Source organism: Sabethes cyaneus, chromosome 2 (genome assembly GCF_943734655.1).
Source record: "Sabethes cyaneus chromosome 2, idSabCyanKW18_F2, whole genome shotgun sequence".
Classification (NCBI taxonomy): domain Eukaryota; kingdom Metazoa; phylum Arthropoda; class Insecta; order Diptera; family Culicidae; genus Sabethes; species Sabethes cyaneus.
In genome coordinates, this window is record NC_071354.1 from 35,056,585 (window position 1) to 35,079,003 (window position 22,419).

Here is a 22,419-nt window from a genome sequence, read left to right on the forward strand (position 1 = left end):
TTCAGGCTTAGTTTGTATACAATTGACTTAAAGATGTTTAAAAAGCCAAAAATGTTTACCTGGATCGACAGACAATAAATAAGGAGGAAGAAGAACTCATCCTCTTCACCCCCTTATTAATTTCATTGGAGTTGTGTGCAGAAAAAAGGACAGAAACATGTTTGTTACTGTTTGCCAGCATTCCTTATGGGACTTTGCGTTAGTGCGAACGGGCTTTAAAAACTCTGCCATCAAACACATCTACAACATCAAACACCTCAACTTTTTTGCTGCACTTTTCCCATTTTCTCTTTTTTGACAATTTTCAGCTTCTTCTTCTTTTCAATCTCAGCGGTGCCAGTTCTTCACTATAGAAAAAAAGCTGCAAGCAAGAGTGCTAGTGCCACCGCTGGTTTAGTTGTCATCGCCCAGTTTAAAATTTTGTAAAATTGGCTTGTTTTTTCACATTTGGCTTGTTTTTTGTCCCATACATGGTTCCGTGAGTGTTTTTAGTAGGTGTTGAAAGTGAATTTCGCATCACACGGTAGAAGACAGCTTCCGATAATGGAAAATCGTGAACCGACAATATCCGCCTGCTCCACCATCCCCGCTGCCGCTGCAAGCAGTAGCAGCACTAATAGTGCAACAAACATACCAGAGTCCACAGGAAATGGTAATAGCAACGGGGGAACTGTGACACCCGATGGAGATTCCTCCCTGCCGGTGATAAGTACATTATGCAGAATTTGTATGTACGACTTCCGGTCACAGGGAGGAAGATTGCTAGAATCTCTGTCGCGAACGACTATCGAATCAAAAACTTTGTATTCAATGCTTGTGACCGTCTGCTCGCCACTGGCACAGTGTAATAACGAAGGAATGCCTGACAAAATCTGTAGCTGGTGCAAGGCCAGGCTTGTACAGGCGTATAAATTATACGAGACATGCATCAAAAGTGACGATAGAATCCGGAAACTGTTGCAAACACATGCTCTAACCGGAGGAGTACCCATAAAACAAGAGATTATTGACGATGAGGACGACGATGTTGAGCTTACAAACGCGGAAATGTTCTGCGACGCTCAGGTCAAGAGTGAAGAGCCTTCCGATCAGGATTATCTGTTTGACGAACAGTTCTACGAAGCAGCTTTATCGAATTTAAGAATTCAGTCGGTTCACAATGGACCGGAAGTGCTGGTACAGCTTCAGGAGCACAATTATCCGTCAGATTTCGGCACACATATATCGAAGCCTGTCTTTGAGTGCGAGAAATTTGTCAAAGTAACGGCAAAAGGTCATATTTGCCTGTTGTGCGGCAGAGATTTTAAGTATTTTAGTTACTTTAAACAGCACGCTTTAGCCCAACATGATCCGGAAAAACCTCACAAGTGCGAGAAATGCAAGTATACATTTAAAACCGAACAGCGACTGTTCATTCACATGCGAACGCATATTGAAGCTGAAATACAACCTGCGGCCGCGGTTGAACCCGCAAAGCTTCAAGATCTATCACCAGAAGATGAACCAGAACCGGACCAGGAACTACTTGACGATTCAATCAATGAAGAAGACAGTCCGGATCTGAATATATCGATAAATCCGGACACAGGAGAAAAGGTGTATACTTGTCTGGTGTGTCACAAGCAATTGTCTACGTTTCCGTTGTACAACCGTCACCGAACGGTACACACTGTCCGTGGACGACCTTTCGAGTGCGATATTTGTCACTATCGCTTTGCAATGAAGTTCAGCTACAATGCACACATGCAGCGCCATGAGCAGGGCAAAGATCCGGCTCAACCAGCCACATTCAAATGCTTAGAATGCGATGAGGTTTTCTTCAGACGAAAACTTCTGAATCTACACGTAGCCACCGAGCACGAGAGATCTCTGGTGTCACTTAATAAAACCGCGCCTGCTGCAATTTTAACGAGTAACATCTCCGACGGTCGACATGGTCACACCTGCCCGTTATGCCCGGAAACCTTCAATCGGGAATCGGTTCTGAATAACCACATGAAAATGCACGAACTTGAAGCAGCACAGCTAAAACATTCAGAAGTTTGTTTCGTATGCACCGTTTGCGGTTTGGAGTGTGAAACCCGTAAAATTTTCGATAGCCACATCAAAACTCACGGTGACGTTCAACTGCCTTCTGCTGCTGGACATTCTCAGACAGAAGCTGACCTCAGCGATGACGAACACAACACCCAAAACGGTGACGATTCTGCCATTGCTTCCCCTGCTAAACCGGACACAAAGGTTGGAGCAAAGTGTGAACTTTGCTCCAAAACATTCCCGTATGCATGCAATTTAAAGCAGCACAAAATTATTCATCACTCCGAGTTGAAGCCACACGAATGTTCTATCTGCTTTTATCGTTTCGAATATGAAGGTACCTTGCTCCGGCATATGCAAAAACATTCCAAGCCGGAGTCCAATATGCCTTCAGTCAGCGCACAGGTCCCAGCCGTGAGTGAAGATACCATTGTCGCTCCGCCGGGAGCCACGCTTATTTACAAGTGCAAATTGTGCTCCGCTCGCTTTCAGAAACAAAAATCGATGACCTGGCATCTGAAAACGCACCGATCGATTGTAGCTAGCGAAGGCAATGCTACCGTCATACATCAATTGGAGCAAAGTCTTCTTCAAGCGGCGGCGGCGGCAGCAGCAGCAACAGCCGCATCTACCTCGCAGCCAGCTAGGACAACATCACCCTCCCCGGGTAACAGTTGCAGTCCGTCGCTGGCTGTCGCCGGGTCCAAGTCGCCGACGTCGACAGCGAAGCAGGATCTACAAGTGCAGCCACAAACAGAAGACAAACTGGCGACAGTGACCAGCACTCCAAAGATGTATAAATGTGGTTACTGTCCGCAGGTGAGTCTCGAATTAGGGAGGGTAGTCACTTTTACCAGGAAATATTTTCTTGTGTGTAACATCAATTTCAATGATACTCAAAAATTGTAAATTAAAGTTTATTCAATTTTGTATTCCAAGTTTCTGCGGGTAAACTCTTTCCTATACGCCAATATCACGTGGTATATTTTGAAGTGTTTACTTTCAGTTTATACAACAATATTAGTAATCGCAATTTTGAAATTAGATACTTATCAAATTTAATTTTTGATATTCAAATCAATTAATCTGGGTGGGTATGCAGTATTCGCACGTACTTCTAGGCAGATTGCGGATTATCTAGCTGCCTGATGTTCAGCCGAGGACGGGTTTGACGTGTCTGGTATACGGTTAACAGTTTTGAGCGCACATGAACTGTTACTAGGTAATGGTCAGGGTCAATGTTTGCACCCGTAGGGAACGTATGTTCGTGATGTAAGAAAAGAACGTGGCCAATCTGGTTCATTGTACGTTGGGCAGGCTTTCTGGATATCTTTGTGTGAGAAAATTTCTTCCCTACCGACCAGGGCGTTCATATCTCCGATGACGATATTGGTGTCCCGTGGCGAGCAACTGTCGTACGTTGTCTCCAGTTTTGCGTAGAACGCTTCCTTCTCGTCGTCGGGTCTACCTTCGTGCGGGCAATGACGTTGATGATTCTGTCATAATAAGTGCTTTCAAATATTTTTAAGGAAATTGACGCGAGCGACTCAGTGTTGTAGGTAATAACCCAGATTAATTGATCATTATTTTCTGTTATCAAAACCTGTTCTTCCGAGGAATTAGGTGCTTATCTGGCTTAATTAGCTGAGCAGTGCCACTAGGGAGAACTTGGCTAAATACCGACGGGGGCTCATGCATCACATCTTTATTGATTTCAAAGCAGCATACGATACAGTTGATCAAGATCAGCTATGGGAAGGCAGATAATGCACGAACACGGTTTTCCGGATAAATTGACGCGATTGATCGGAACCACATGAGATCGAGTGACGTGTTTCGTTCGTATCTCGGAGACACTCTCGAGTTCCTTTGTGACAGGGTGACGACTTATCCTGCATGCCGTTCAACATCGCTCTTGAGGGGCTATCTGACGAGCGGGCATCGAAACGAGTGGCACGATTTTCACCAAGGTAAGCCAACTCCTAGGCTTTGCAGATGGCTTTGATATCATAACCAGGAACTTTGCGGCGGCGGCGGCAATCTACGTCAGACTGAGAGCGGAGTGCGGACCAAATACATGAAAGAAACAGACTAAAAAGAAAAAAAAACGCAGGCCTTCCACGGACGGTAACCGTTGACGGCGACGAACTAGAAGTGGTAGATGAATTCGTGTATTTAGGATCGCTGCTGACTGCAAACAACACTAGCAAGGAGTTACAGCGGCGCATTCAAGCGGGAAATCGGGCCTATTTTGCCCGTCGTAAAACGCTACGATCAAGAAGCACACACCGCCGCAGGAAGTTGACAATGTACAAAACTCTTCTTAGACCGGTACTCCTTTATGGACTTGAAGCAGTGACGCTGCTCACGGAAGACATACGTGTCCGTGCCGTATTCGAGCGGAAGGTGCTGCGGACGATATTTGGAAGGCGCATGAATCACGAGCTACAGGTACTGTTTGGAGAGATTCTCGTCGCACATCTGGCGAAAGTTGGTAGGCTACGGTGAGTCGGACACGTAAGGATGCCGGACGACAGTGCGACGAAAACAGTTCTCTTGAACAACCCCACCGACACCAGGAACAGGGGGCGCAGCGTGCAAGATGGCTCGACCAGGTCGAAAGGGATTTGCGACTTCTGAGACAACAGCGAAATTGGCGACGAGTAGCCCAAGATCGAGTTGAAAAAGCTCGAGCCACCCCGGCTGCTGACGACGACTTGTTGACTTGACGACTTGTTGTATGATTGTCTTTCACCTAACATATGGAATGCCAGTTAAAAACTAAGGCGGTTAAGGGGACTTCTAGCTTCGTGGTCCGAATTGTAAGCATATATTCAAGCATGGATTGTAGAAAAACAATGTAATTTCAAAAATGATATTGAAATTGTAAAATTTAAAATGGCCGATCCGAAATGGCGGACTTTTGTTGTTAAATTTCGAAGTTTTTGGTATAAATTTCATCTAAAGGAGTTTTTCAGGTCGTTGATTTCAACAGTGAAATTTAATTTAATTTATTTCACCATCTTAGACTACGTCGTACAGATTGTTTACTTAATAACTAATTTAAGCCTCGGATTCTACTACTAAACACATTTCTAGACAGAGTAAAATCGAACACATTACAAACATCGTTGAAGGAACGCAAGCAGACATTAAAACAATTATTCACACCATAATTTGTTCTGTGGAATTGGATGGCCAATAACGGTGGATTGCGAAGCCGACGAGGAGGTACATTCCACGATATCTGGTACAGGAGTGCCGGGCAATCCACATTGCCTGTTATTAGGTCGAATATAAATAGACGCTGCTGTTTGACGCGCCGGACTGCGAGTGTATCCAGGCTAATCAGTTGACAACGGTCTATGTAACTGGGAAGATTGACTGGATCATTCCACGGTAGCTGACGCAAGGCGAATCGCACAAATTTTTTCTGAATTCGCTCAATCGCAAGGATCTGTGTTACGTATGCAGGAGCTCAAACCGGGGAAGCATACTCCAAAATGCTGCGTACGAGAGAGCAATATAGCGTCTTGAGGCAATAAACGTCAGTGAATCCAGACGCATGGCGTCGCATAAAACCAAGTACGGTGTATGCTTTAGCAGTGACTCTACTTATATGCTCGTCGAACCTCAATTTAGAGTCAATAGTAACGCCTAGGTCGAGAATAGAGTTAACACGTTCCAGACAATCCGGTCCCATGCTGTATTGATGAAGAAAAACGGTGTTACGGCGACTGTATGATATTACTTTACACTTATTGCTGTTAACACGCATGCCGTTGTCACTGCACCAGACTAGCAGACGATTAATATCCTCCTGTAATGCGACACAATCGGCAGGGGCACCAATCACCCGAAAGATTTTTAGATCGTCGGCAAACGATAATTTCGATGATGACAGCAACTCGACCAGGTCATTAATATAAATTATAAAGATGAGCGGGCCAAGCACACTGCCTTGAGGGACACCAGACGATATGTCAAATGTTCTGGAGCGCACGGAGTTTACTGTAACGAATGCTTTGCGATCGGATAAGTATAAGTAAAGCCATTCGGTAAACCATGAGGGAAATCCGATGTAGTTCAGTTTTTCAATAATGAGATTGTGTGGTACAGTATCAAAAACTTTCGCAAAATCAAAATAGATAGTATCCACTTGCCGCTTAGCTTCTAGCTCACGTGATATCGCCGTGACGTAGCACATAAGATTTGATGTCGAACGATGCTTCATAAATCCATGCTGGCTGTTACGAATACCTTGCTGAGGCTGCAAAGTATGGATATGCCACGGTAATTGGTGACCGATTTGTAACTTCCGGACTTATGGATCGGCACGATGGACGTTATTTTCCATGCAATTGGGAACGATCCACTACTGATTGAGCGGTTAAAAACAGCGGTAATCGGCGATGCAAGCGAAACGGCGCAGTTTTTTAAAAATACTGGTGGTAGACTGTCTGTTCCGGGTCCTTTCGTTGAATCGAGATCTTCAAGAGCTTTCCGAACCTCGTCTATAGAAAACTGCACTAGTGGTAGATTAATATCACGGAACGGTATATGCTCGAAGCAGTTGTGTCGCTGGACGGGTGATGCTTTACCAAATACGCCCTCGAAAAACGTAGCGAAAAGATTAGCTGATTCTGAGCTCGAGTGAGAAGTAAAACTCAAAATATAAAATGAATGACCAATATGGCGGACTGCTTTGTTACTTTTCGTCCCTTTTGGTTCAACACTGATCCAGTGCGGTTTTTTGGTCCCTTTTTTAACAAATCACACTCTAGTGTTGATTGACTCCACCATTTTGTAATTTTCATCGGTCCTGGTCAATAACGGAGTAGCAGCAGACGGGCGGTATCCTATACTTATGCTTATGCTTATGCTCTGCAAATCACACTCTGGTGTTGATTAAGCTGATCTACGAATAAACTTTACTTTTCCAGTCTTGAAATTTTGAATAAAAAGATGAATTTATTGTAACGGAAATATGAATTTGTTAAAAAATAGTAACTGAAGAGTAACACTTTGAAAGTAGAAAGTTACAAGGTATTTTGTAGCAAGATTTTTGTGTTTCAGCTGGCAAAACTTAGAAAAGTCAGGAAATTTTATTTTCGCTGGAATTTATGCTTATTTCAATAGTGACTTGTTAAATTTTTATTTTATATTTTATCTATACTCTATCAGCGCAATCAATGCATAGAAAAATAAATCGGTTTGGCCATTACTAAGAAACCGGCAGTGGCCTTTTAACCCAATGCCCTTCTGGCATACAAAAAAAAAAAGAAACCGGCGATAGTTATTGCCCATTCAAAACACGTTTTTAAGCGTAACTTTTATAATACCTTGTGCGGGGTTTCTTTTGAAATGCGGGGCTACTTTGGACACTTAAATTTTTTAATTAATTTCAACAGAAAGCCTGATAGATGTCATATCTCTACCTCTAGGCGTAAAATAAGTTTTAAAAATCTGCCACCGCTGTTTGTTCAAACAAAAAGAACTCTGAAAGTCGCACGGAGGTAATTAGAAGCGGTCAGATGTCCCTTGCAGAAGCTTAGGGTTGCCAAGTGGCCGGTTTTTGGTCGACCCGACCGGTTTTTCACTTGCAAAGTCGGTGGCCGGTCAATCCGGCAAAAAGGCCGGTTTGCCGACATATGAAGCCGGATTTGTACTTTTTACCTGATTTTTTAAATTTTCAAATAAATTGATTGGTAATCCTGAGCAGTGGAGTACTGAATGAGGCACTGCCTTCTTCCGAGGAGTTAGGTGCTTCAAACCTCGAAGACGGTTGGGGCAGAATACGCTCGGCCATCGGAGAGGCCGCTACCGCGGCACTAGGTATTGAGCCTCGGAGTACACAAAATGATTGGTTTGATGGGGAATGCCAACAAGCGGTGGAGGAGAAAAAGAATGCTTGGAAAAATTATCTAAGTATTGCCACTAGAGAGAACCTGGCCAAGTACCGACGAGCTAGGAACCAGTTGACCACGATCCTGAGGAGAAAAAAGCGCCAAAAGGAGGACAGGGATCGTGAAGAATTGGAGCAACTATTCCGAGCTAATGACACACGCAAGTTTTATGAGAAGGTAAACCAAACTCGGAAGGGCTACTCACCGAAACCTGACATGTGTAGGGACGAGGGAGGGAATCTAATTACAAACGAGCGCGAGGTAGTCGACAGGTGGAAGCAGTTCTTCGATGAACACCTCAATGGCGAAGTCGCAGAAGGAGGCGGAACGGAAATTAACCTAGGAGCGCCCATGGAAGATAGTGATGTCCTAGCACCTGATCTCCAAGAAGTCAAACGAGAAATCAGGTTGCTGAAGACCAATAAAGCCGCTGGGAAGGACCGCCTACCGGCAGAGCTTTATAAACATGGCGGGGAAACGCTAGCAAAGGCTCTACACTGGGTTATTTCGAGGATTTGGGAGGAGGAAAAGCTACCGGAGGAATGGATGGAAGGAGTGGTTTGTCCCATCTACAAAAAGGGTGATCGGCTAGACTGCTGCAACTATCGTGGTATTACGCTGGTAAACGCCGCCTACAAGGTACTCTCCCAGATCCTGTTACGCCGGCTGTCACCGATAGCACAAGGTTTCGTAGGGAATTATCGGGCGGGCTTCATGGGGGCTCGCGCAACTACGGACCAAATGTTTACTATCCGACAGATCTTGCAGAAATGTCGGGAGTACAACGTGCCCACGCATCACATCTTTATCGATTTCAAAGCAGCATACGATACAGTCGATCGAGACAAGCTATGGCAGATAATGCACGAATACGGTTTTCCGGACAAACTGACGCGACTGATCAGAGCTACATTGGATCGAGTGATGTGTTTCGTACGCATCTCTGGGACACTCTCGAGTCCCTTCGAGACGCGACGAGGGTTGAGACAAGGTGACGGTCTATCCTGCATGCTGTTCAACATCGCTCTTGAGGGGGTGATCCGACGAGCGGGCATTGAAACGAGAGGCACGATTTTTACCAAGAGTAGCCAACTTCTAGGCTTTGCAGATGACTTCGATATCATTGCCAGGAACTTTGCGACGGCGGAGGCAATCTACGCCAGACTGAAAGCGGAGTCTAGGAGAATTGGGCTAAAAATAAATGCGTCGAAGACCAAATACATGAAAGGAAGAGGCTCAAAGGAAACAAATGCGCGCCTCCCACGGACGGTAACCGTTGACGGCGACGAACTAGAAGTGGTAGAAGAGTTCGTGTATTTGGGATCGCTGGTGACCGCGGACAACAACACTAGTAAGGAGATCCAGCGGCGCATCCAAGCGGGAAATCGGGCCTACTTTGCCCTTCGTAAAACGCTACGATCAGGAAGCATACGCCGCCGCACGAAGCTAACAATGTACAAAACCATTATTAGACCGGTAGTTCTTTATGGACTTGAAGCCGTGACGCTGCTTACGGAGGACATACGCGCCCTTGCCGTGTTTGAGCGGAAAGTGCTGCGGACGATATTTGGCGAAGTACAAACTGAAAGCGGAGAGTGGCGGAGGCGTATGAATCACGAGCTACAGGCACTGCTTGGGGAGACTCCCATCGTACATCTAGCGAAAGTTAGCAGGCTACGGTGGGCCGGACACGTCGTAAGGATGCCGGACGACAGTGCGACGAAAACGGTCCTCTTCAACAACCCCACCGGCACCAGGAACAGGGGGGCCCAACGTGCACGATGGCTCGACCAGGTCGAAAGCGATTTGCGACTTCTGAGACGACTAGGAAATTGGCGACGAGTGGCCCAAGACCGAGTTGAATGGAGACGAGTGCTTGAAACAGCACGAGCCACCCCGGCTCTATGCTGCTGAAGAAGAAGAAGAAGAGCAGTGGATCATTGAAGATAACTAGTTTTGCAGGGACGATACCTTGCTTCTGGCGGTAACATACCTTAAATTGTCCACTAGCGCCAGAAGCAGGTTTTTACAACCTTTAATAGTCCATTCAATGCTCGGTGTGGTTGTGACTGTGATGTCCTGCCGTTCGTCTCCACTGACTGCTCATCACATTTACACGGGAAACTGTCAAACGACTTCCACTTTCTTTCTGTGCCGGTTACATGCTACCGGCGACTAGACCCCCCCCCTCCCGCATATTTTTGAAGGCGGGACCGACCGACCGGTTTTTGTAATGTTCAGACTTGGCAACCCTACAGAAGCTGCTATAGATATGCGGGCGGGAATTGCATCAAAACAAACCTGGACACCAAAAAGTTTTCACTGAAGCGGAAGAGGTATCACTTTGCGGACCATCTCTGTACATTGTCCAAATGGTGCTTTCCCGTAGGAATTTCTGATCTTCAGCAGATTATTCGAATTTATTTGACAAAACAGCACAGAATTGTTCCAGTTTTCGAAAATAACAAACCTTCACGAGACCGGGTGGCAGGTCATTCAAGGAATTGCTAAAGAGTCATCGGGACGACGTCACTGACTGTTCAGCTGGGTGTAAACCAAATACCTAAACGAGACACGAAAACTTCATCTAAAACTGTCAACAAGCGAACAAAGAAGTCCAAAACGGTCGGGTTGTGAAGAATATAATCTAACTTAAATTTGGTTTTCTTCTAAATAAAATAAAGTCAATTATTGGAAAATCTATACCTATAAAGAAGGATTTCTGTCTGTCTGTCCTGTGTTCCTTATAGAATCAAAAACTACTGAACCAATCGGCGTGAAAATTTGCATGTAGAGGTTTTTGGGGCCAGGAAAGGTTTTAGTGATGGTTAGAGACCCCTCCCCCCACTAAGAGGGGGGGCTCCCATACAAATGAAACACAAATTTCTGCATAACTCGAGAACTAATCAAGCAAATAGAACCAAATTTGGCATGTGGGTGTTTTCGGTGACAAGAATTTATTCTAGGGTAATTTGAGACCCCTCCCCTCTTTATAAGGGGAATTATAACTCCTCTCCCCTTTAAGAGGGGGGGTTTCCATACAAATTTCCTCATAACTCGAGAACTAATCAAGCAAATGGAACCAAATTTGGCATGTGAAAGTTTTCGAGGGCAAGAAAATTTTCTATGTTGAATTAGGACCCCTCCTCACTTTTAGAGGGGGGGCTCCTGTACAAATGAAATACCAATTTCCTCATAGCTCGAGAACTAATCAAGCAAATGGAACCAAATTTGGCATGTGTGTGTTTTTGGAGACAAAATTTTTTTCTATGATGAATTGGGACCCCTCCCCACTTCAAGTGGGAGGGGGGGCTCCTATACAAACGAAATACAAATTTCCTTATAACTCGAGAGCTAATCCAGCAAATGGAACCAAATTTGGCATGTAGGTGTTTTTGGAGACAAGAATTTTTTCTATGATGAATAAGAACCTCTCCCCACTTTAGGAGGGGGGGCTCCTATACAAATGAAATACAAATTTCCTCCTAACTCGAGAACTAATCAAGCAAATAGAACAACATTTGGCATGTGGGTGTTTTTTTTTATGACAAGAATTTATTCTATGGTGAATTGAGACCCCTCCCCTCTTTATAAGAGGAATTATAACTCCTCTCCCCTTTAAGAGGGGGGGCTTCCATAAAAATTTCCTCATAACTCGAGAACTAATCAAGCAAATGCAACCAAATTTGGCATGTGAAGGTTTTCGAGAGCAAGAAAATTTTCTATGGTGAATTAGGACCCCTCCCCACTTTAAGAGGAGGGGCTCCTGTACAAATGAAATACAAATTTCCTCATAACTCGAGAACTAATCAAGCGAATTGAACCAAATTTGGCATATGTGTGTTTTTGGAGACAATTTTTTTTTTCAATGATGAATTGGGACCCCTCCCCACTTTAGGAGGGGGGTCCTATACAAACGAAATACAAATTTCCTCATAACTCGAGAACTAATCAAGCAAATGGAACCAAATTTGGCATATGAAGGTTTTCTAGGGCAGGAAAATTTTCTACGGTGAATTAGGACCCCTCCCCACTCTAAGAGGGGGGGCTCCTGTACAAATGAAATACAAATTTCCTCCTAACTCGAGAACTAATCAAGCAAATAGAACAACATTTGGCATGTGGGTGTTTTTTTTGGTGACAAGAATTTATTCTATGGTGAATTGAGACCCCTCCCCTCTTTATAAGAGGAATTATAACTCCTCTCCCCTTTAAGAGGGGGGGCTTCCATAAAAATTTCCTCATAACTCGAGAACTAATCAAGCAAATGCAACCAAATTTGGCATGTGAAGGTTTTCGAGAGCAAGAAAATTTTCTATGGTGAATTAGGACCCCTCCCCACTTTAAGAGGAGGGGCTCCTGTACAAATGAAATACAAATTTCCTCATAACTCGAGAACTAATCAAGCGAATTGAACCAAATTTGGCATATGTGTGTTTTTGGAGACAATTTTTTTTTTCAATGATGAATTGGGACCCCTCCCCACTTTAGGAGGGGGGTCCTATACAAACGAAATACAAATTTCCTCATAACTCGAGAACTAATCCAGCAAATGGAACCAAATTTGGCGTGTAGGTATTTTTGGAGGCAAGAATTTTTTCTGTGATGAATTAGGACCTCTTCCCACATTAGGAGGGGGGGCTCCAATACAAATGAAATACAAATTTCCCCATAACTCGAGAACTAATCAAGCAAATAGAATCAAATTCGGCATGTGGAGGTTTTTGGAGGCAAAAATATTTTCTACGGTGAATTAGGATCCTTCCACACTTCAAGAGGGGGGGCTTCTACACAAATGAAATACAAATTTCCTCATAATTCGAGAACTAATCAAGCAAATGGAACCAAATTTGGCATGTGAGAGTTTTAGATGGCAGAATTTTTTTTCTGTGGTGTATTACGACCCCTTTCCCTTTTAAGAGGGTGGGCTCCCATACAAATGAAATACAAATTTCCTTATAATTTGAGTACTAATCAAGCAAATGGAACCAAATTTAGCATGTAGGAGATTTTTGAGTCTTGAATTTATTTTATGATGGTTAGAGACCTCTCACCCCTGTGGTAGGGGGATATGGACTCTCATACAAATAAAACAGAAATTTTTGCGAAACTCAAAAACTAATCCAACTCGAGAAATTCGAGACTCTTCCATAAAACATTAATCAATAACAAGACCACAAAAACTATCTATAGTAACACTAGATCACGACGCCGGTCGCGAGTGTTGCCGGTGACCCGCCGTCGGAAGCGCCGCCCACTGGGGGGCTTGCAAAACTCGAGATAGTGACAAAGATCATCCGAGATTCATGATTTATGTACAACACAGGTTAATTTGTGGCAATACGAAGTTTGTCGGGTCAGCTAGTATCTAGATATATATAAATCTTAAAATCTAGATACATATATATTAATTCTTTAAAACTAATCATAATTTGACCAAATAATCTTGTTGTTATAATGAAATTTATTCATTTGCTTAGAGATGTCAAAAGTAACCCCCAGCAATCTCTGAAGGGGATTTTTTAATCACTATGGGAAATAAATGTTTATTTTTCAAGTAATTTGGCTAATATTTTGCCTAAGTGTTGCATATACATACACAATGAATATACATTGAAATTGTGGAAATATACCCATCATTACGAAAGTTATGTTTTCTTAAAGTTAGAAAATTGAAAGAAAGTGTCAAAAGAAGCCCCGCACGACGGTACTTGTTTGTTTTCAATAACACTTCGTGATAAACTTCCCTACGATAAAACTGAACCTTGTCGTGGTGTAGGGCTTTTTAACTAATCAGTAAATGAACAGCGGTCACGTTTACTTCTGAATGTGGGTATATATCAAAATACTCTTGTGATTTCAAGTGGGACTCGGGGTAAAAATTTACCAAATGTGATTGTTGCGTTGTTCAGAAAGTGCTTTTATTCCGTTCAAGAATAAGGCCAGTATGGGGATCTCTGACAATAGATGAAGTTTTCTGGGATTCATCCCTATTTATCACAACTGTCACAAATATCTCCAAAAAATGTCGGATTGATTGAGTTGGTCGGGGGCTTAGGGTTAGTAAGGGGATGTAAGCGGGATACCAGATCCGATTGGATGCCGAAGGACCACTCTGTAATGATTACGGGTAATAGCACTTCTTAGGTAGCAGATGGGAAAATTAGGTCAATTCGTGTCGCGTGTTCGAGTTTCGGCTAGGCGGTGCTGCTAGATAGAGTAGGATTTTTGCACTGGCCCCGTGGCTGTCCTGAGCTCTGATGGCCGCCCGCGGGCTCTGTCGATTGGAAGGGGTCGAGTCTTAAAGAGACGTTTGAGCCCAGAGCTTTACAGCACTTTGGTCTCGAGGGTTGGAAGGCGGGCGAGTCTATATTTTGAAGCTTCTGTCGATTACCGCGAACGTCCAGCTTGTGCTGCGCTCAATTTACCTTGTATCGTGGGAATGCACTGTGAATGCTAAGGGGATGAAAGATTAAATTTGCCCTGATAAGTTGATAACCATTAATGCTCCGAAATTTGTTTTACCTATTGGTTCATTTGTGGTTGTTTGTGTTGGAAAACTGAAAGCGGGCGCGCGGTTGAAGACCGGTGTCAGGCGGGGCTGACGAATCCTACACTTCTTGGTATAGACCACATATTGCAACTCGAGTGTTACAAAAAGTCCAAAGCACATTTACAAATTCGATCTATTATTTTTCTTCTCATCATCATCATTATCATCATCATCGTCATCATCATCATTATATTTAAAATATGACATTCCGGCCTTTGGCAGAGAGATCTTAGAGTCAGTTCGGGGAGTCCGCGCAGGGCCGAAACGCCTCCGCCTGCGGGTATAGGCGTGACGGCTATGCTTGGGGCTCTACCTGTGTTTTAGTGGGCGACAGTGCCTGTCTCGTCAGGTAGAACTGATGGTTGAGGTCTCCCTGACACTTTGTTGACATCACAAAAGGGCCCAGCGCAGAGTTTTATAATTAAACCACCAGTGGGATAACCCAAAAAAAGGAGTTTATTTATCTATATTGTCTTATATTTTTATAATGTTTTTAAAAAAGTATTTCACTTAGAACTCTTATCATATTTTTTGAGACCCACCAAAGCGTTTCATCAGGTTAAGTCAATATATTTATTGTTCTTTATAACTGCCTGTTTTATCAGAATCTGGACTCGGAGGACGCCTATTATCAACATCTGAAGGGGCACCGCGTTCGGCGAAACGATTCCCTGCCGGCGGACGGCGACACCCCACCGCTGAAGAAGAAACGCTCCTGGATTCGCTCCGGGGACCATCATCGGTGCAATTTGTGTCAGAAACAATTTACGTTCCGCAGTCAGCTCCAGCAACACACCGCCCTTCATCACCAACCGGGGAAGCCGTACGAATGCCAGAAGTGTCATTACAGCTTTGTGCACAAGTTGAATCTCAAAAGACACGAATTGACGCACTTGGAGGAGGAAAGATTGGCAAGCGAAGATGACCCATCGATCCAGCTGCTGGAGGATGAGAGCTTCAATGCCGATCTGGAAGATATGGTTGAACCGGTGTTGGAAGAGAAAGGGTCCGCCGATGAGGGCAACGAGGGTCCTTCGTCGTCCGGTGAGGGAGGAACGACGCCCGCAACGACGGCTGGACCACCAAAGAAAAACAAATGCGTCGTCTGCTCTAGCGTATTCCAGCGGGAGGATCAACTTATCGAGCACCTGAAGACGCACATCGAGCGCATTAAGGTGACCAAGCAGGAGACACAAACCGCGAAAAAGATACTCTCCGACGATAACGATCGAAAGTGCAAACTATGCCTGAAGGTGTTCAAGTTCTCCTGCCAGCTGAAGCAGCACGTCCAGATGCATCACGCCAAAGAGAAACCGTTTGAGTGTAATATTTGCAAGTAAGTAGCGTGTTCAGCATTTGATGGAATTAAATTACTTTAATCCAATCTGCTTATTTACAGATATCGGTTTGAATTCAAGGGTCATATGATTCGCCACAAAGCGATAAACCACGCCGAAGAAGTGGCCGCAGAGGAAGCGGAAATGGACGAACTGCCGTCGAAAATCACAACTCCGACTATGAATCCGGACGGTTCTGAAGTGTACCAGTGTCCGGTTTGTCCGATGCATTTCGTAAAGCAGCGTTCGCTGACGTGGCATTTAAAAACTCACTCCACCCGACGTTTTAGGCAGGACGAAGGAGTGCCTTCCACATCTAGCGGGGAAGTTATGCAGTGTCGCTTCTGTTCGCGCACCTTCCGCGATGTGTACGAACTGAAGGCTCATATGGCTACTCACGTTGGTAGCAGTGCGGGCGGCTCAACGTCGCTATCCACGACTTTGCCAGACGCAGAACATTCACTGTTCGGTTCCGGCCTGGACATGATGCTGCAGGATTTTCCGGATACCATGGAAAATCACGGCGCTGATCCATTGTTCGACGAGTCCAACCTAGAGTTGGTACTGGAGGACGGATTCGATAGTGACGATCTTTCGTTTAACATGCGTTACCAAGATACGGCACCGCTTCCACCCGCCAAAAGAAGTCTTCCAGCCAGTGAAAACTCAGTTTACGACGTTGCCGAACCAGGTGCATCGACAACACCGGCGAAAGGGAAAATCATTTGCGAATTGTGCAAAAAAGATTTTCTCTACTCCTGCAATTTGAAACAACACATGCAACTTCATCACGCTAAGGATAAGCCATTCGAATGTAAGATATGCTTCTACCGGTTCGAATACAGCGGCCACCTGGTGCGTCACATTCGACAAAATCACGACAAAAGTCAGGCGGACGAGGCTGCCGGCGATGCGGTGGAGAAAAACTTCGTCTGCACCTTCTGCTCGGAGCTGTTCGAGCAAAAGTGTAAGTTTTCCCCGACGTTCGTCTACTACCAATGGCTGGCCAGTTTTCAATGCTCATTATTATTCTGTCCATTTACAGCCCAGTTAAATACGCATCTTCACATCTACCACAAGGGAGAAAAACAATTCAAATGTGACTTCTGTCCGGCCTCATTTGCTTACAAGAAAGCATTTGATTCTCATCGGGAAGAGTGCAGAATTAACAAGCGCTTGGGAGGTGATTAAAACAACTAACAGGATAACGTTCGTTAAGGTTATAAAAAATTAATAATGATTTTCTGTCTTTCATAGCAGACTCAGCAACGGGCTCGACAGCTTCCACCAGCAAGACGTCCGGTGCAACCAGCTTTTCGTGTAATTTCTGCAAGAAAACGTAAGTAGGACTACCGATGTTTGCAATCACAAAACGGCATTGTTAATAACGTTCGTTTGCGCTGTAATGTTACGTCAACCTGATCATAGCATCATCTTTATGCTTTAAGGCAATAGAAAGGTAAAACTATTTAGTAACTGAGTTTTCGTACTACATATATTGCAGATTCAGCTCGGCTCAGAAGGTGGACAATCATGTTTGCTTTCAGTAAAACCGTGGACCATCCGTGGCAGGATGAATTGGTCGAATAAAGCAACCTAACCTACTAGCTAAATTGTTAGCAAAATAGACAAAAAGAGGGGGAGAGCGCCAGACAAGTTACAAGTTGGGGAGCATTCAGCATCTTACTCATTAAACACTACCTATATTTATCGCATAAAACAACCACTTCTGCCCTACTTAGTGCCGGAGAGCAAGGAACTGTTTACTTCCTATAGAAGAGAGGTCGAACAATATACCTACCTATAGAATTGCCGTTTATACCACACGTTGAGCCGATTGGGACTCATCAAATTAGGTTGTTAGGCAGTGACAAACAAAAAAGTATAGGACAACATGTTTTAGGCTGAAAACACATCTAGATTAAGCGCCATACCTAGTGCTTGTAGAACACTACATCATTATACAATGTTTTTTTGTTTGGTATATGTTTTGTTTCATACCATCTCACATAAATTAATCGGCAATTCGTTTACGTACTAAGTATAATGCATTTTTCTTTCTTTTATATCATTTAATTTTAGCTACAAACATCATTTTAATTTTTTTGACGACTCAATTGCACTTGTCGCACATAGAGTATTAATTTTAAATTTTTAGCATGCCCAAGTAAGTAAAGTAGCAGAAGAAAATCGAGGTGTTTGTACTATTTATATTGTCGAAGCTTTTTGTTCTACTCATTCGAAGTTTTAACTAAAACACGTTCGTTAGGATAGTTTTCGTTTTCGGTAGTGTCTTTATAACAACAATACGTATTTATCAGTTAAAGTCTGCATTGTTTCACTAACGTTCTGATCATTGAGTTATTGGTTCGACATGTGGGTAGCGAATTGGAAAGCGTTTAAAATAAGAACACTACAATTATAAATAACGTAACACTAGCTTAGCGGTAGTCGTTAATAATTGCACTTTAACATACAAATAATTGAGAACAACAGATAAACTATATATGACCATATATAAACTGAATCACTGTAATTTTATGCATTTTCCTTCTTGTGCCGAATTCGACCGTGTACGAAGCTAGTAATTAGCCTAATGACGCGCCGACTTTTAAGTGACATCTGACAAGTGCTATTCAGGCAGGACAGAATCTGGAGAAAACAAGACCAGGATGGTCCAACAACCGCAAAAGGAATGGCCAGAGTTTTCAAACGTAATCCTAGCGCAACCCTTCCTTAAGAGATATCGGAAACAAATTTGGAACAACAATGCAAATAACTAAGATATAATATAGCTACTACAGTGATACTCAATCGAGACGATAACACAAAACCAGGAAGAATGTGAGATTTCGTCATGATAGCACAATTCCTCTAGACTCTAGCTATCAGATCGATCATGTCTTGATTGACGGTCGACACTTTTCGGATGTTATCGATGTACGGTCTTTTCGGGGACCAAATATCGACTCTGACCACTATATCGTAGTGAGTAAGATTCGCGCAAGGCTGTCGAACACGGCGAAAGCTCGCACTGAGAGGACGCTGCGTTTCAACATCCAGCGGTTAACGGCAGACGGCGTAGCAGCGGAGTATGCCTGGAAACTTGACCAACGAAGCGCAGAACAGCAGGTAGAAGGAGAAGATATAAATGAGCTGCGAGGGAGGTGGTAGGCACGACGCGTGGAAGACAGCGTAACAGCTGGTTTGATGATGAATGACTGAGAGTGACAGATGTAAAGAACCAGGCCAGGAGTCGCATGCTCACTGCGGCAACGTGTCAAAACAGAGAGAGGTACAGAGAGACTAGAGCTGCGGAAAAAAGAATCCATCATCTAAAGAAACGCCAGCGCAGAGGAGCGATACGCCAGCAACGACACACGGAGTTTCTATAAAACAGTGCGATGCTGGAATTTTGCCATGTCTGTGATGTGCAGTGATGGTGCTGGCAACCTTCTCACCAACAAAACGGAGGTAGCAGCCAGGTGGAAGGAACATTTCCAGACACTGTTGAATGGAGAGATAAATGCAGAGATCAGCAGGGACAGGATAGGAATTGTAAGCGATGGTCAAGCTGTAAAGTCACCAACACAGGAGGAGGTTAAAAAGGCAATCAGTGAGCTGAAAAACGGTAAGGCTGCTGGGAAGGACGGTATCCCGGCTGAACTTCCAAAAGCGGGGAGCGAGCGGCTGTACGAAGCAACCCACCGGAACATTGTCAGGATCTGGGAGGAAGAACAAATGCCGGAGGTGTGGTTGGATGGCCTCATTTGCCCAATTTTCAAAAAGGGACAGACTGGAGTGTAAAATCTATCGAGGAATTACATTGCGCAATTCTGCCTACAACGTTTCCCGTATCCTGTTCTGCAGGCTGAGACCGTTAGCGGAGTCCTTCGTCGGCGAGTACCAAGCTGGTTTTCGTGAGGGTCGCTCCACGACGGGTCAGATGTTTACCCTGCGTCAGTTGCTAGACAAGTTCCGGGAGTACAACTTGCAGACACACCATCTGTTTGTGGACTTTAAAGCGGCGTACGATTCAGTTAAACGAAATGAGCTGTGGCAGATAATACTAGAACATGGTTTTCCGACGAAACTAATTACGCTGATTCGTGCGACGCTGGACGGATCCAAATCATGCGTTAAGATAGTGGGTGAGACCTCAGCTGCTTTCGTGACGTTGGATGGACTGAAGCAAGGGGATGCACTCTCTTACCAGCTATTCAACATTGCCTTGGAAGGTGCATTACAAACGGCAAACATGGAAAGGAATGGAACTATCATCACGAAATCATCACATGCTTCTTGATTTTGCGGATGACGTCGATATCATCGGAATCAACCGTAGAGCAGTGCAAGAGGCCTTCAGGTCATTTAAAAGGGAAGCCAAAACGAAGTACATGGTTGCTGGTAGGGAACGTAGGAGCTCAAGTGGTGTTGGTGCCGAGGTGGAGTTAGATGGGGAACAATATGAAGTAATGGAGGAATTTATATACCTTGGTACACTTGTGACATGTGACAACGATGTAAGCCGCGAAGTGAGACGACGAGTTGCAGCCGCGAGTCGAGCTTTCTACGGGTTACGTAGCCAGCTGAAGTCCCATTCGCACAAAACTGGTGCTCTACAGAACACTAATCCACTAATAATTCATGGACGCTAAAGGAAGCTGATCGGCGAGTGCTTGGGGTTTTTGAGCGTAAAATTCTGGGATCTATACTTGGTGACCAAATGGAAAATGTAGTGCGGCGCACACGCATGAAGCACGAGCTGTACCAAGTATACAAATATGCTGATATAGTGAAGGTAGTGCAATGTGGCAGGCTGCGGTGGGCTGGACACGTGACCAGAATGCCCGATGAAAGAGTAGCCAGAACTATTTTCAGCAGAGAACCAGGAAGAGGCCGTAGACTCCGAGGCAGACCCCACACCCGGTGGGTGGGTGCTGTCGAAGACGATGCGCGTTCAGCTGGTGTTCGTGGGAATTGGAGAACGGCAGCCCAGGACCGACGGTTCTGGAGGACCATAATTCGTTCGGCGCAGGATCGGTAGCGGATCGTAGTCACTAAGGTAAGTAAGAAGCACAATTCCTTTCCATGTTTGCTCTTCCAAAGTAATGTTGAATAGCAGGTTAAAAACTGCATCCCCTTGCTTCAGTCCATCCAACGTTACGAAAGCGATTGATATCTGACGTATAATTTTGACCCAAATAGTCGTGCGACGCTAATCGGCGTAATTAGTTTCATCGGAAAATCATGTTCTAAGCATTATCTGCCACAGCTCATTTTGTTTGACTGCATCGTACGCCGCCTTGAAGTCCACAAACAGATGATGAGTCTGCATCTGCAAAGTTGTACTCCCGAACTTACAAAAACCAGCTTTGTTCGCCGACGAAGGACTCTGCTAACTGTCTCAGTCTACAGAATACGGGTGAAAATCTTATAGGCAGATTTGAGCAATGTTATGCCTTGATAGTTTTTACACTCGGGTCGATGTCTTTTTTTTTTAATATAGGGCAAATGAGGTCATACAACCATTCCTCCATTTGTTGATGGCTTCGTACAGCTGCTCGCTCCCCGTTTTTAGAAGTTCAGCCGGGATACCGTCCTTCCCAGCCGCCTTACCGTTTTTTAGGTCACTGATTGTCGTCTTATCCTCCTCCTGTTTTGGGGGGCTCCACAGCTTTGCCATCGCTCACAATTGTTATCCCGGCAAAAGGTGTACGTGTGCAAATCTATCACCTATGTTCACTAATTCCTATTCCTACCGCCACGTAGTGGTGCCGGCTAGGGTACGCAACCTCGGTTGTCGTATGAAGGGAACCCAGTGGCTCCCACCAATTCTAAGATGGCAACCCGTCAGCGGGATCAAGTCCTTAGGCTAACAACCTACCGTACCAGAAAATTGTACGTTATAGAAAACGAAAGAAAAAATCGATCTGGATTATCGGCAACGACCTTTAGCATGAAAACACGGCCACGAATCGGCACAAGGAATATACTGGTTTAACCCTTAACCCAGCATGGAAAACTGGCTTAAATTGCAAGAGAAACTGGCTGTTTGAAGCTTGAAATCCTGGGACCGCGCGAACTCCATTGGATGGGTTCTGACCAAGGGACTGGTAACCCTATCCCTACTCAATGTGTTTGACAGTAGCCAACATCTACTGCCGGCGTGGGTATTACAGCAAAGATTCGCTAATTGGTGGTTCGTTAATGGATCGTTGTAGGTAGCTTTTGCTCATGCTTACCGCTAGATGGACACTAAAGCCCCTCGTGGCATATTTAGAGTAAACTTTAAGGCTGATACAGATTACAAGTCATAATTTCTTGACGTTCCGTTATTGTTGACGGTTGATAACGGTTAATCTGAACCGGTTTTTTTAGGTGGACCAATCAGATTGCAAGGCAGTTTGACAGTCGGTCATAGACGTTCGTCGAGTGTGTTTGACAGAACATGTCTATGCTAGAGCCATCTGTGAAATTTTTTAGCATTTCCAATGATCCATTGGGCAGTTCGTTAATTGCGTGTTCGCTAGTTGGGCGGAAATGTCAAAATTCACTGTCAAAATGAATCATTTGAGGGGTCTTC

General features: G+C 44.4%; 1 protein-coding gene across 3 annotated transcripts; it reads left to right on the top strand.

The window, feature by feature from the left end:
* Window positions 1-415: 415 nt before the first annotated feature.
* Window positions 416-18,355, top strand: LOC128733779 (zinc finger protein 62 homolog). 3 transcript variants are annotated; one of them, XM_053827570.1, is made up of 7 exons: window positions 416-2,451; window positions 2,530-2,856; window positions 15,102-15,832; window positions 15,896-16,800; window positions 16,879-17,016; window positions 17,091-17,172; window positions 17,338-18,355. In XM_053827570.1, exons 1-7 carry the CDS (start codon window positions 544-546, stop codon window positions 17,381-17,383), a joined length of 4,137 nt encoding a protein of 1,378 aa, XP_053683545.1. In that variant the 5' UTR covers window positions 416-543; the 3' UTR covers window positions 17,384-18,355. The 3 variants fall into 3 exon arrangements, with proteins under 3 accessions (XP_053683545.1, XP_053683543.1, XP_053683544.1); XM_053827568.1 differs by having other exon boundaries at window positions 416-2,856; XM_053827569.1 differs by having other exon boundaries at window positions 416-2,856; window positions 17,094-17,172.
* Window positions 18,356-22,419: the final 4,064 nt, after the last annotated feature.

What these genes read in the sequence shown, in the direction of transcription:
- LOC128733779 (XM_053827568.1), top strand. Translation starts at nt 544, where the DNA reads ATGGAAAATCGTGAACCGACAATATCCGCCTGCTCCACCATCCCCGCT. An exon ending in AATGTGGTTACTGTCCGCAG is followed by an intron (nt 2,857 to 15,101) that starts GTGAGTCTCGAA and finishes CTGTTTTATCAG; the next exon opens with AATCTGGACTCGGAGGACGC. An exon ending in GGAGCTGTTCGAGCAAAAGT is followed by an intron (nt 16,801 to 16,878) that starts GTAAGTTTTCCC and finishes GTCCATTTACAG; the next exon opens with CCCAGTTAAATACGCATCTT.